The following is an 11,723-nucleotide window of genomic DNA, read 5'->3' as shown; positions in this document are numbered from 1 at the left end:
GACAATGTCCGTCTGAGAAGAGGGAATTAAGATCTATTACATCAAAGTCATTTAACATCAGTAAAGAAGTTATGGTATCAATGTGATAATAAGCAACAGTTTTACCTCGCAAAGTGTTTTCTTTCCCTTACTATCACAAATGAAATAAACATTTTTTTGCAAATATCGTGTTATTTAATGCCATTTATTATTATTGATTCTACGACACTTAGATAACATTTGCCTATATTGTGTTATAGTGTTTTTTTGTGGTTGTTTTTTTTATTTAGTTATTGTCTTACGCATAAAATTAAACATTTCTCATATTCTTTATATTAGTTGATTACACAAACAATTCTTCCTAGATCTTAATGGATAATCCTTTGTAAAAAAAGACACAAAGACACTAACTTTGATCAAGATCACTAAATTATTATGAAGACATCATTAAGAACATGAAACCTGATGTATGTCTGGTAGATTAATTTTTACAAAATCCGTCATATGTTATGTCTTCATTACACAGCAAATCACGTGACGATGACTTTTTCATGTGATTTCTGACTTTTAACCACATTATCTGAAATAGAGTAAGGGATTAGTTGTCAATTCGTTACTTATAAAGGATGAAAAATTGTCATTTCTCAACGTAACGAGCAATCTTAATAAATCAATTAATCAATTTAATTGAATTTTTTACTGAAGGAGAATAACAGATCAGTGTAATTACAAAAGTTGTTATACAGAGATTTAAGATATGTCGAGTACTTGAGATAGTTAAATCCGGATAAGAATTTATACTCACGAGTTTATTACATGGAAACTCCTTTTTCGAGAAGAACATCAACAGAAAGACAATATATAGAATGATCCCAATAACATAACATATTATTTTCAAAATTATAAAAGTTTTCTTTTCACACAATTTCTGTCCGATATTTTTCTTTGAATAGTAACATTCATTATATTCAGTACCACAGTCACTAAAGAGGTCATCTTCAAACGTGACGTACAAATATCCTTTGTCACACATTATCATGCATTTTCCATCAGACAGCACAGGCTTTTTACAATCTTCAACGTTTATACAGATTTTACCATCTGCCACCATTGTAGGTCCGCATGATGAAACACAAACAGACCGGTTTTCGGTGTTCGTTATTAAAGGCTTATCAGATGGACATAACATATTTAGTTGTGAGTATATCAATGTCTCGTCATTAAATGTCAATGGTGACTGAAACAGAAGCAGATTGGTTTAGATTGTCATGTTATTTAAGGAATTTATATTCATGAGTAAGAATCTAAATAGAAAGTCAGAGCTATTCCGTTTCATGGGTCTCTTTTAAATACAAGCTCCGCCAATTTCTAAACAAATTATACTAAATTGTAGAATGTAGAATGATTGAAAGAGACTCTTCTACTGTCAATGTAGAATGATTGAAAGAGACTCTTCTACTTTCAATGTAGAATGATTGAAAGATATTCTACGATTAAAAAAAAATAAAACCGATGCCTAGCCAGACACTAGTAAAACTTGCAAAGGATATAGTTTTGATATTGATAAATGCATTGATCCTGTATAAGGTATAATTTTACCAAAACAATTTTAAGTCCCTGCAAATTACAAACACTCCTCCATACACCATCTGTATTAAATAAATCCCCTACATAATCTGCTACGGAATTTATTTAGCCGTAGAACTAAATATATTGAGTGGAAATAACATAATTTCAAATTATAGGGTGACAAAAATGTAATGTAATTCTTTATTAAGTATGTAAATAAGTTAAACTCATACACGCTTTACTTTATCGATAAAATTAATGACACCCAAATATATTCTGCTCTATTTATTTGTAACAATATACTGCTACATTTGGTTAGTTAATAGCGCATTAAACAATTTAAAATGTTATTGGAATGAGATCAATACACAAAGACACTTACTGAATAGAAAGGTTTACAATTCATTTGTTTTACAATTACTAAACATAAATAAGAAAATAAAATGAGGTTGACTACACACAAGATACTCCTACTACTTTATTAGCAATCACATCTAAAACGTTTTGTCTGCTATGTAAAAATATATGTAGTGTATTTGTCCATTTTTGTTCTAAACTTTATACTAACTTTATATTAATAATGTTAATAAATGAAATTTCTTAATTTATGCTCTCTGGATATTGAATAATACAAACGCCATTTTGAAGCAATATACAATTTTCCTATCATATTTCAAACATAACAGTTGAAGATGTCTTAAAGATGTCATAAACCATGATCACAAGCGTAGAGAACAATTTCAAATCAAACTAAGGCAGTCGGGTACTGATAAAATCTCACGTGTTGGGTGTAAACAAAGTGACCCCTCGGAAGCATTAATCACAACAAAATTACTTGAAAGTTGCTACTAAATTCTCAAAACTTAATAGTGCCGGCATCAATAATCCAAAAGGATCAGAAAAATATAACAACACTTTTGTACATGTTTCTGTTTATATAATTTTCCAACGCTGTAATAATCGCAACGAAAGCACTTTAAATATTGTAGACGATCGGTTTCATAACTAATGTGTATTAAAGGTGCTCCGAAATTATTCGATATAATAAATATTTTAAACTTTGTACGAATATTATGTAGGATAAAAAAAATTTTATCAGATGATTACACGAATATTTCGTTAAATTTCATATGTATTTCATTTCTGTTTTACGTCCAAGGGGAAATCTCTAATATAAATCACATTGCCAAATGTTTATGATATAGATAAAAATGACAATATTCGCCACACATTTAATTTAATGAATCCAGAGCAAAAGGTGATTTAGAATAAGTAGATAAAAAGCAAACTTACGCCTGTTACATGTAGAACAAATCCAATAAGGTAAATAACACACACCGATATTCTCAAATACGCCATTATTCATATTAAAATAGTGTCGGTTAACACGCTGGAATTCCCATTGTATATTTTTAGCATTGATTTGAACTTGAAAGACATAGTTGTGTAGAAATAAAATTCAGTCATGGCTACGAGTACAGAAAATAATTCAGAACATTCTGCAAATGATTGCCGTGATCAGGATTTAAAAGCTAAGATACCACCTTTACCTGAAGGGAAAACAAAGCATTTCTTTGCTTCTTACACCAGTTTAGACAAAGAACGTGTTCATTCAGTAATTGAGGACGTCGAAACGAGATTTGGTCTACAGTGTGTGTTTGATGAACGGGACTTTCAGGGTGGGAAGGATATAACAGTAAATATACGTGAAGGAATGATGTCTTCTTTAAAGGTATTACTGTTTCTAACACCAAATTTTCTAGCAAGTGGCTGGTGTAAATATGAAACTGACGCCGCATTTATAAACTCTATGGGTTGTGGCTATAGCTGTATTGTGCCTGTACTGCTTGAAGAGTGTGAGATACCGCCCGTACTTGTGACCTTGACCTACATTGATGCAACTATTCTGGGATTAGATGTGCCAGCTAAAATTGCAGCTTCACTACTACGCCCTGGTATGTTTTATGAATAAATGTTGTATATAACGAAAGCATAATCATATCTTAATAATTTAAACTCTAGTAAATTAAAAATATACATGAAGCTACTATCGTAAACTATTTTACAATGAATAGATTTATAAAAAGTAATATTCATTAACATGAGTTCTTTCAATTACATGGACCTTTCCGAAAGTAGTGCGAGCATATATTATTTTGTACTTCGGGGTTCGCATGTCTATTTAAACCTGATTTTACGTCAATATTTATATACAATAGTAAGTGGAAAGAGTACGGTACTTAATCGTTAAACGCTTCGTACGCTCTTTGTACTACCTGAGAAGACGAACCAATTAAATATAAAATCAATGATTTTACTCTAAAGGTTACTCGTCTGTAGCTATTTATGTATTGTAAAAGAAAAAATCCATTTCAATAATTTATATTGACAACTGCGCTGTCTGCTGTTTTGGCATAATTATAGTTTTATACAAGAATAGCGCTTATGCCCCGTTTTGCGGGAATAAACATCTGCAGAAGCCTTCAAACTTCTTAGACCACTTTTCCTGTGTCTGTGTGCTTCCGTAGATGTTAATGCACGAATACAAGGTGCAGTAACTCTTTACCGTTAATCTATTTCATTTCTAAAGAATCGAACTAAGCAGAAGTAACTGCAGCATGCTGATAAAAACATGTTTGTATGAAATTTAGTTGGGGACCCCGTCGTAAACTGCATTAAAACTCCTTCCCAACTCTTTCAACATACCTTATTCCTGAAATAAGATATGTCAAAACATATTATTTCAGAACAAATGTTGTTTTACACGGGTTATATGCATTTTACTTTACTTTTTAAAATCTTATTTTACCTTTTTTCTAGCTACCGATGACGGTTTATTCTCTCTCAACATTCGGGCTTTTAACAAACAATGTAAGTTAAACTTTTTAAATAAAAGTAGCATAGACATGTTTCTTTCCAAACAAGAATGTATTTTAATTTCTTTTAATTTTCAATGATTCGTTTTGACATATCCATTATATAAACTGATACCTTAGTTGAGTTTATATTACGTAAACCAGGCTCCGTGTTAACTAAGAAATAAAGATCAGGATGAAATTTATCATTTCATATATTCTCTTCTGTTAATCATCATAGAACGGATATTTGATATAAATGTGATGAAACTGGACCTAAAATAGCATATTTATAATATTTTAATAATTCTATTGTTTTAACACGTTTTTACGTCTTCTGTGTACAGTGTTATATCAGATATATCAGGGGAAAAACTTTGCCTATACATCGATAAAAAAATGAATTGTCATTGATTATTTATACATTTTAGACGAGAATGGATATTGTTTTATAATTCCGGCTGTACGAGATAACTTAAGTGTCATCAGACCTGCCAAGTACCGATTTTTGATTGATGATAACCTCATAGAAAAATTGAAGGAAAACAAGGTTGAGGTATGTCTTTATCAAATGAAGCAGCTCCAGAGTATGCCCATTGATTGGCTAATTTTTGCTTTGGTTTACTTATTGTGACGGCCGAGAAAGGAAAAGCGAGAGAAATTTCATTTACAGATGCTCGTTCATTGGCAACCTTTTTCTTGGATTTCATATTGTGACAATAGGGAATGGGTTTTATGTTTGACTATGATACAAAACAAAAAAAATCAACACACTCGGCAATCTGATTTAAACTCGGGGGATATGCCCCGTCGTATTTTCTATTACATATTTTATCCATTCAGTTTGTTGCCATTTCAGTTTGTTTATCCTTTCTATCTTAATCCTCTAAAATAACTCATGGTCACTGTGTTGAGAGATAGAGTTTCACAACACAGTAATTGACCATGGGTTTTATAACCACAAGGCCACCTCTCATCCTTTGATACTGATTTCTTTGAAATATGACGACAAATTTAATTCTCTTTTTTTTTAAATTCAAGGGCAGGCAACTAGAAAACTAGGTGGATGATCCTAAATATTTTTGCTTGAATATTTGAGTCTGTTATTATAATTATTCCTACATCTAGCAAAGTTTCAATAAACTTTATTTAACAGTTTTCATTTTGTCTGCTATATGTCTATGCAACCCTAGCATACGGTTTTAAATAAAATGTCTTAAAACTTCTGGGGTAAATGCTTTGAAATCATTAACATAATTATAAAATTTCCATCCAATAACAAAAGTATAAGATATTAAACACACGATTGCTAACATATTCACGTTAAACCTCCTTGATGATAATAACGTATCTATTGCCATTTAATGTTGCTGAAAGCGAGCAAATGTTCCTCTAGTTATGCTGATATTTACCGGAAGGTGAAAAAAAAGGTACGGAACTGTGAAAGCACGAACATGCAATTAGGGAAACGATTAAAAAAAACGAAACAAACGATGATGAAAATTTGAAAAATATATGACAAAAAAAAACGCGACAATTATCGACTTGAAATTATTTCTTTGTTTTCTTGCCTTGTCTTTGCATCTTCATCATTGTATTTTCGCATTTTCGTCCTCGCATATTTGCGTTTTCGCCTTCGTATCTTGTTGTTTTTTACTTTTTGTGTTTCAAATTTCTTTGTCGATAGGCGATGGTCTTAACTAGATATTGATCCTTTGTTATTGTTAAACTATTTTTGTTTAATAGATAAAGATTGTAAGGTGAGATTTGATCACTAGAAAATCCGTCAGCGATATTCAAGATTTCAAAACAGACCAAATGGTGACGCATAACCAAAACGGTGGTTTCTTATTGGATTATATGTAATGATACTCCAATCGGAACGTCCTCGGTTGTTATTCATAATAACCTTGGAGTCAATACGGATTGAAAGTAGTTCAAACACATGGTATCTGATGTTAGCGTAATCCTCGGTGATGTAAAACGAATGTACATATTTGACATCCAAAGGAAAATAAAGTCTGTTTCGGTACATTTGTGATTTAGAATATGTCTGACAACCATTTTCAATTTAAATATGCTCACTGATGTACAATTATAATCAATCGGACTTAATGTCAACAGGTTTGCATTTTATTTTTTCGGTTTCTACAACCATTATAATCAGTAAATAAATAATGCACTGTTTACTTTACTTTTTTATGTATGAATTCAGTTATTTAGGTGCACTTTTACTTGATATGTTGATGAGAAAAAAAACTTGTCAATAACTCTAAGCATTTAATTACTATTCGTCTACATGTTTTATTTCTTAGGGTAGGTTAGACCGACATACCGTATCCGTTCTGTGTCTATTGTGTTCGATGTCCTTATCTAAAGACTGACATAAAGGGCTGAAAAGTTGCGATTGATGTTTTTCGACCAAAATTAATAACAATATTAGATATTAGTAGTAAATGATTTACAAAAACAAATTTAATCGTGCTATGGATAAATTCTATTTTTCTCCACAAACAAAGAGAAATCCGTGTATGTGTTTACAGTGCAAATTCGTTTCCTTATTTCAGGTTCCAGAAAAGCTGTTAAAAACGACTGTCGATTTCGTGAACAAGGATCTCATTATGTGCTCATACGATTATCTCTACCGATGTAAAAACTTTGCATGGACGTTTTTTCTGCTACCACTTTTAGCGTTGATAATTGCAGTTTATGAAGAGGCATGGGTTCTTAATACTGCTACTAGAGGAAGGGAATATGATCTTTCAGATTATTGGATTCAATATATGTTAATAACGGCCTTTATTTGTTTATTTATAATCATTCAAATAATGATTTGCTTCTTGCCAATGTGCTGCCATAGGAAACAGGTACATTACACTAATTATTTGTTTAAACACTTAAAGAAAGACTTATTTTATTCCGAAGTATTTTTTCATTCATGATGTTTAAACAACATAGAAAATATAATTTATAATTATATTGTAGCCTCATAGAATGATGAAGGCACTTTATACAATATACAAAAAATATAATGATAACAATTAATTTCTTAAAAGTAATGTGTCTTAGTCCAATGAAATTTTTTAGATATAATTGAAATATCCTTTCAGCGGGATTTTTCTAGATAGAACTGAAATATCTTTTCAGCGGGATTTCTCTACATTAATTTGAAAAATCTTTTCAGCGGGATTTCTCTCTACAATCAAACCTCTGGCGGAAAGTCGGTAAAGAATGTATTGAAAATAATGTTTTATTTTTGTTCACTGGACGGCGGAACAAGAAACCATCTGTATCCTTTGAAAACACTTTTTATTTATATTATGTTTATCATTAAAAGCAAATTATGACCGATAAATGGTGATTTTTTACTTCTCAAAGTATTGTTATTTTTATTTGGTTAAAGTTTTTCACTGGCCAGCGCCATGAAAAAGCTTTTGTTTTTAACAGCAGAAGGTTTATCCTTCTAAGGGTCAGTGGGTCTGCAAAAATTATCGCTTGTTTTAAACGACGTTACAGTTCCTATGTCAAAAATATTCCATCTTTCAAATACAGTGGCATGGAGCATTTTCTAAGTCAAGAATATTTTTTGTATATACCTTTATTAATTTAGAATATTTTTACTGGCATATAGATATAGATTCATGACGTCATACCTTAATATCAAATTCTCATTTAATACATGACAATTAATATTGTTGTTGCTGCATTGCAACTTTTAAACGTTAATATTTAAACCTTACAAAAGTGATATCTATTTATCTTTTTTAAATATTTTTATTTGTTTTTTGAAAGTGACACATTTTTACACAAAATACAAAATGGTTTGGCTAAAAATTGTTTATTGAATTATATCTAGTTTAACAATATTTTATTGCATATTCGAATATACATCATTGTTACATACAGTTCTACACAATCTATAAAAAGGTTTGGCAAAAATGATTACACTTGTTTGCTGCTGTGTTTCCTTTTAACAAATAAGCAAATGAGCTTTTAATATGGTTTGCCTGTTGATTCCTTGACTGTATTCAGCTCCTTGTAATGAGATACAACATAGCAAGGTGTAAGGTAATATTTGACCATTTGTATATAATTATAATATAATACTGTATATGAGAATATTGTTAAAATTTTTATGATATTTTATTTAAGTTCAATGTTCATAGCTCCTATTTTGCTATACAATGTATACTGTATTACTTCACATTTAAAAGTATCAAACTAGTATTTTAAAGCTTTTATTTAATTCATATACCTTTAAATGTGAAGAAATATATCGCTGAATGGGGGCTATGTACATTGTATTTTGACTTTGTTTCATTATACATTCATCTAGGACAATTGCTGTATGTCCCCATATAAAATATTCAAATTAAGATAAGATAGAAACTTGTTGTTTATTTTTTACCGATTTCCGAAAGGCTATGCTTCGTTAACTGTTATACCTCCATTATACGAAGTATATGGGCAGAGCTATCCAAGTTCCAGCGCCCGCGTCCATTTATTTCTAAAGGTTTTTGCTCTTTCATTATATCATTACATGAAATTTAATGATGTTGGCTTTTGTCCACGCACATCATACATAGTAAGGCTCATAGCACTAGTGACCAAATGAGTTCCCTTTAAACTATGAGAACTCTTAAAATTGTTAAAATTTACTATAATTATGTAATTATTTCTAAATATTAATGTTACTTTCTTACAAGAAAATGTTCGCAACATAAATACAAATGTTTAATGAATTATTTTTACTATAACATTAGTGTTTTTATTATTCTTGTGATTACATCAAACTGTAAATACACATATTTATATGATCGTTATCATCACCAGCACCATGTATGATAAGTGATATTACTCTAGATGACTTATGTCAGTCTTTAATAATCAACAATTCATTTGTAACTGTCTTTTTTGTTTAATACCTATTTCATTACCAAATGTATCTATATTTCACACTTATATTAAATGTCATTTATTTCCATCGCTTACCTGATGCATGACATATTTCATAATTCTAGCATTTATATACAAATTAACATTGCACATTGCTCAAAGTTAACATCACTCTTGTCATATTTTGTTTTCTTTTTTTATTACTGTAACAACACAGAAATATTATGTTGATATTTTCTGTTTCATTTTTACTAACATGCACGTTATGTAGTGCATTAAAGTTAAACATTTGAGAGTTTGCCTTATATTCTTTAAGAAATATATTTCATTTCTACTGCGACCAAACATAACATATATAGTTGGTGCTGTTGTCTTAACTTTTATAAGCTCTTGTTTCTTTTGTTCAAGGATTAACATAATTATTTGCATATATTTTGAACACTGTGTCCTTCACTGATTTAGATTTAACCACCATCTTACTTAATATTCCTTTTAGGAGTACTTTGTTGGTATTATCAGATCAAGGAATGTTACACTGGTTGATCGGACATTAACACCCGAGGTAAAGTTTTACTGAGTACACCTTGCTGATTTTAATTTAAAAATATGATGTAGACAATTGCCAATTCATGCGATTTTGAAATGTTCATTCATGAAACAAGATTATTCTCTTTTTTATTTGATTTTGATTTTTTGTGTCCATCAAGGTTTGTAGTGTAGCTAGTGGTATGATAATGGTTTACTTACGTTAATTATTATAATATATATAATTTAAGTGGATTTGTCTACAATAAGCACATTTTCCTACGTATTTCAAACATTGATACATATAGTTATAGAAATGTTTCATTTTGATATTCTTATAATATATTGCTGGAAAAAATATTATTATGATGAATAATAATAATTTATTCTAGAACATTTTATTATCTGCTATTTGAATATATGTAAAATCGGATTATGTATCTGATTCTTAATACTTCCAACGTAATTATTTATTGTATTACAGTCATTTCAATACATTTTAGCACAACCAGGTCGGTTCGTCCATCCCAGACACTTGAAAACATTAACTTTAAAATATATGCTGTAGATACTTCTTTCGGGGATATTAATAGAATAAATCTGGTGAAACAAGATGTTGATCTTAGTAGTACATATATTTTATAAAATTATATAAACATATTGGCAATTGGTACCTCTAAAGGAAATCTTTTTCAAATGTCTGTGATCCGTGATTGCCATACTTTTTCAAAATTCATTTCATGTGATTAGGATTGTATAACATGATATTAAGCCAGATTTACTTTGTGAGAACATATTTTGGAGCTATCCTTATTCAACTTTGAGAGGCCTTATCATTGTACTTTTTCTTTTATTTTTATATCGGCATTTTATCCTATGTTTCTTTCCTTGTTTGTTTGTTTTTGGGGGCTTTACGTCACATCGACACAGTATAGGTCATATCGCGACGTTCTAGCTTTACTGGTGGAGGAAGACCTCAGGTTCCCTTCCGTGCATTATTTCAGGCACGAACGGGCACATGAGAAGAACCACCGACGTTCCGTTAGCTAGCTGGATAGCTTCCTCACATGTAAGAATCCAAAGTCCCTGTCGGGATTCGAACCCACAGCGGTGAGGGGCAAGTGGTTTGAAGTCAACGACCTTTACCACTCGGCCACGGACGCCCTTATGTTTCTTTTCTAATACAACACGACTCAAAGTCATTAATTGTAATATAATTATTTAGCTTGACATCTTTATTTTCAGATGTATGCAGACATATTAATTGAAAGACATCTTGAGCAAAGTCTTCATATTATGGCAGATGATTTTGATTTTCTACCAGACGCGTCATACAATCGGCATAATGTTAAGAAAGGGAAAATGTGCATTTGTCAACAACTTCAACATGACTTATAATATTAACATTGTATTTCTTTAACTTTAACTTACATGCATGTCAAGTGATAGATATGACTTGCAATGATTATTGTCTGCAAATATACCTTGTTATGAAATGTAAATTTAAAAAAAGTCCTAATATAAGTAACTTCAAACAGTGATTAAAAAGTCTTAATTTTTCATGATTTTGAAGAATTGACTGATATTCTACTCGGTTCAGGACTTCAAGTTATGTATGTCAGATGTATAAATTGACATTAGTGAAAGCGTGAGAATCATTGTAATTGTGAAAACAGACATCAGTCGAAAGACAATTATTATAATGAAAATGCAAACTTGAAAGAAGTACAAACACTACAGCAAAGGTGCTTTCGTTTATTAATAGAAATGTAAAAGACTGGAGCAATAAAAAGTCAAAATAAGACCTTGGTGTATAACCCTTAGATGTATGTGATGTTAGATTTGTCCCTGTCCACATGATTCTATATCTTCTCTCATAGGTCGTATTTTGATATTTTT

At 30.5% G+C, this 11,723-nt stretch overlaps 2 protein-coding genes across 2 annotated transcripts in view; one reads left to right on the top strand and one right to left on the bottom strand.

Moving 5' to 3' along the window:
- Positions 1-200: 200 nt before the first annotated feature.
- On the bottom strand, positions 201-2,949 carry LOC132732931 (uncharacterized). The gene is made up of 3 exons (XM_060719455.1): positions 2,842-2,949; positions 785-1,216; positions 201-559 (listed from the first exon to the last, which is right to left on the bottom strand). Exons 1-3 carry the CDS (start codon positions 2,905-2,907, stop codon positions 461-463), a joined length of 597 nt encoding a protein of 198 aa, XP_060575438.1. The 5' UTR covers positions 2,908-2,949; the 3' UTR covers positions 201-460.
- Positions 2,950-3,013: 64 nt separating this feature from the next.
- The window catches only part of LOC132732924 (uncharacterized), a 32,533-nt gene continuing 23,823 nt past the window's right edge, over positions 3,014-11,723 (top strand). Inside the window, exons 1-8 of the mRNA XM_060719449.1 lie at positions 3,014-3,503; positions 4,369-4,419; positions 4,835-4,959; positions 6,971-7,270; positions 7,588-7,692; positions 8,436-8,471; positions 9,796-9,861; positions 11,070-11,220. Of these exons, the coding sequence (XP_060575432.1) occupies positions 3,014-3,503; positions 4,369-4,419; positions 4,835-4,959; positions 6,971-7,270; positions 7,588-7,692; positions 8,436-8,471; positions 9,796-9,861; positions 11,070-11,220 (1,324 nt within the window). The remainder of the gene's footprint in view (positions 3,504-4,368; positions 4,420-4,834; positions 4,960-6,970; positions 7,271-7,587; positions 7,693-8,435; positions 8,472-9,795; positions 9,862-11,069; positions 11,221-11,723) is intronic.

Source organism: Ruditapes philippinarum, unplaced genomic scaffold (genome assembly GCF_026571515.1).
Source record: "Ruditapes philippinarum isolate M1 unplaced genomic scaffold, ASM2657151v2 ctg1819_1_1_1_1, whole genome shotgun sequence".
Taxonomy (NCBI): Eukaryota; Metazoa; Mollusca; class Bivalvia; order Venerida; family Veneridae; genus Ruditapes; species Ruditapes philippinarum.
This window is presented reverse-complemented; position numbering and strand designations above follow the sequence as displayed.

Coding starts and splice junctions, on each gene's coding strand:
- LOC132732931 (XM_060719455.1), bottom strand. CDS start 2,907: ATGGCGTATTTGAGAATATCGGTGTGTGTTATTTACCTTATTGGATTT. Junction 1,217..2,841: donor TTGTTCTACATGTAACAGGC/GTAAGTTTGCTT, acceptor CTTCTGTTTCAG/TCACCATTGACATTTAATGA. Junction 560..784: donor AGTTTCCATGTAATAAACTC/GTGAGTATAAAT, acceptor ACTCTATTTCAG/ATAATGTGGTTAAAAGTCAG.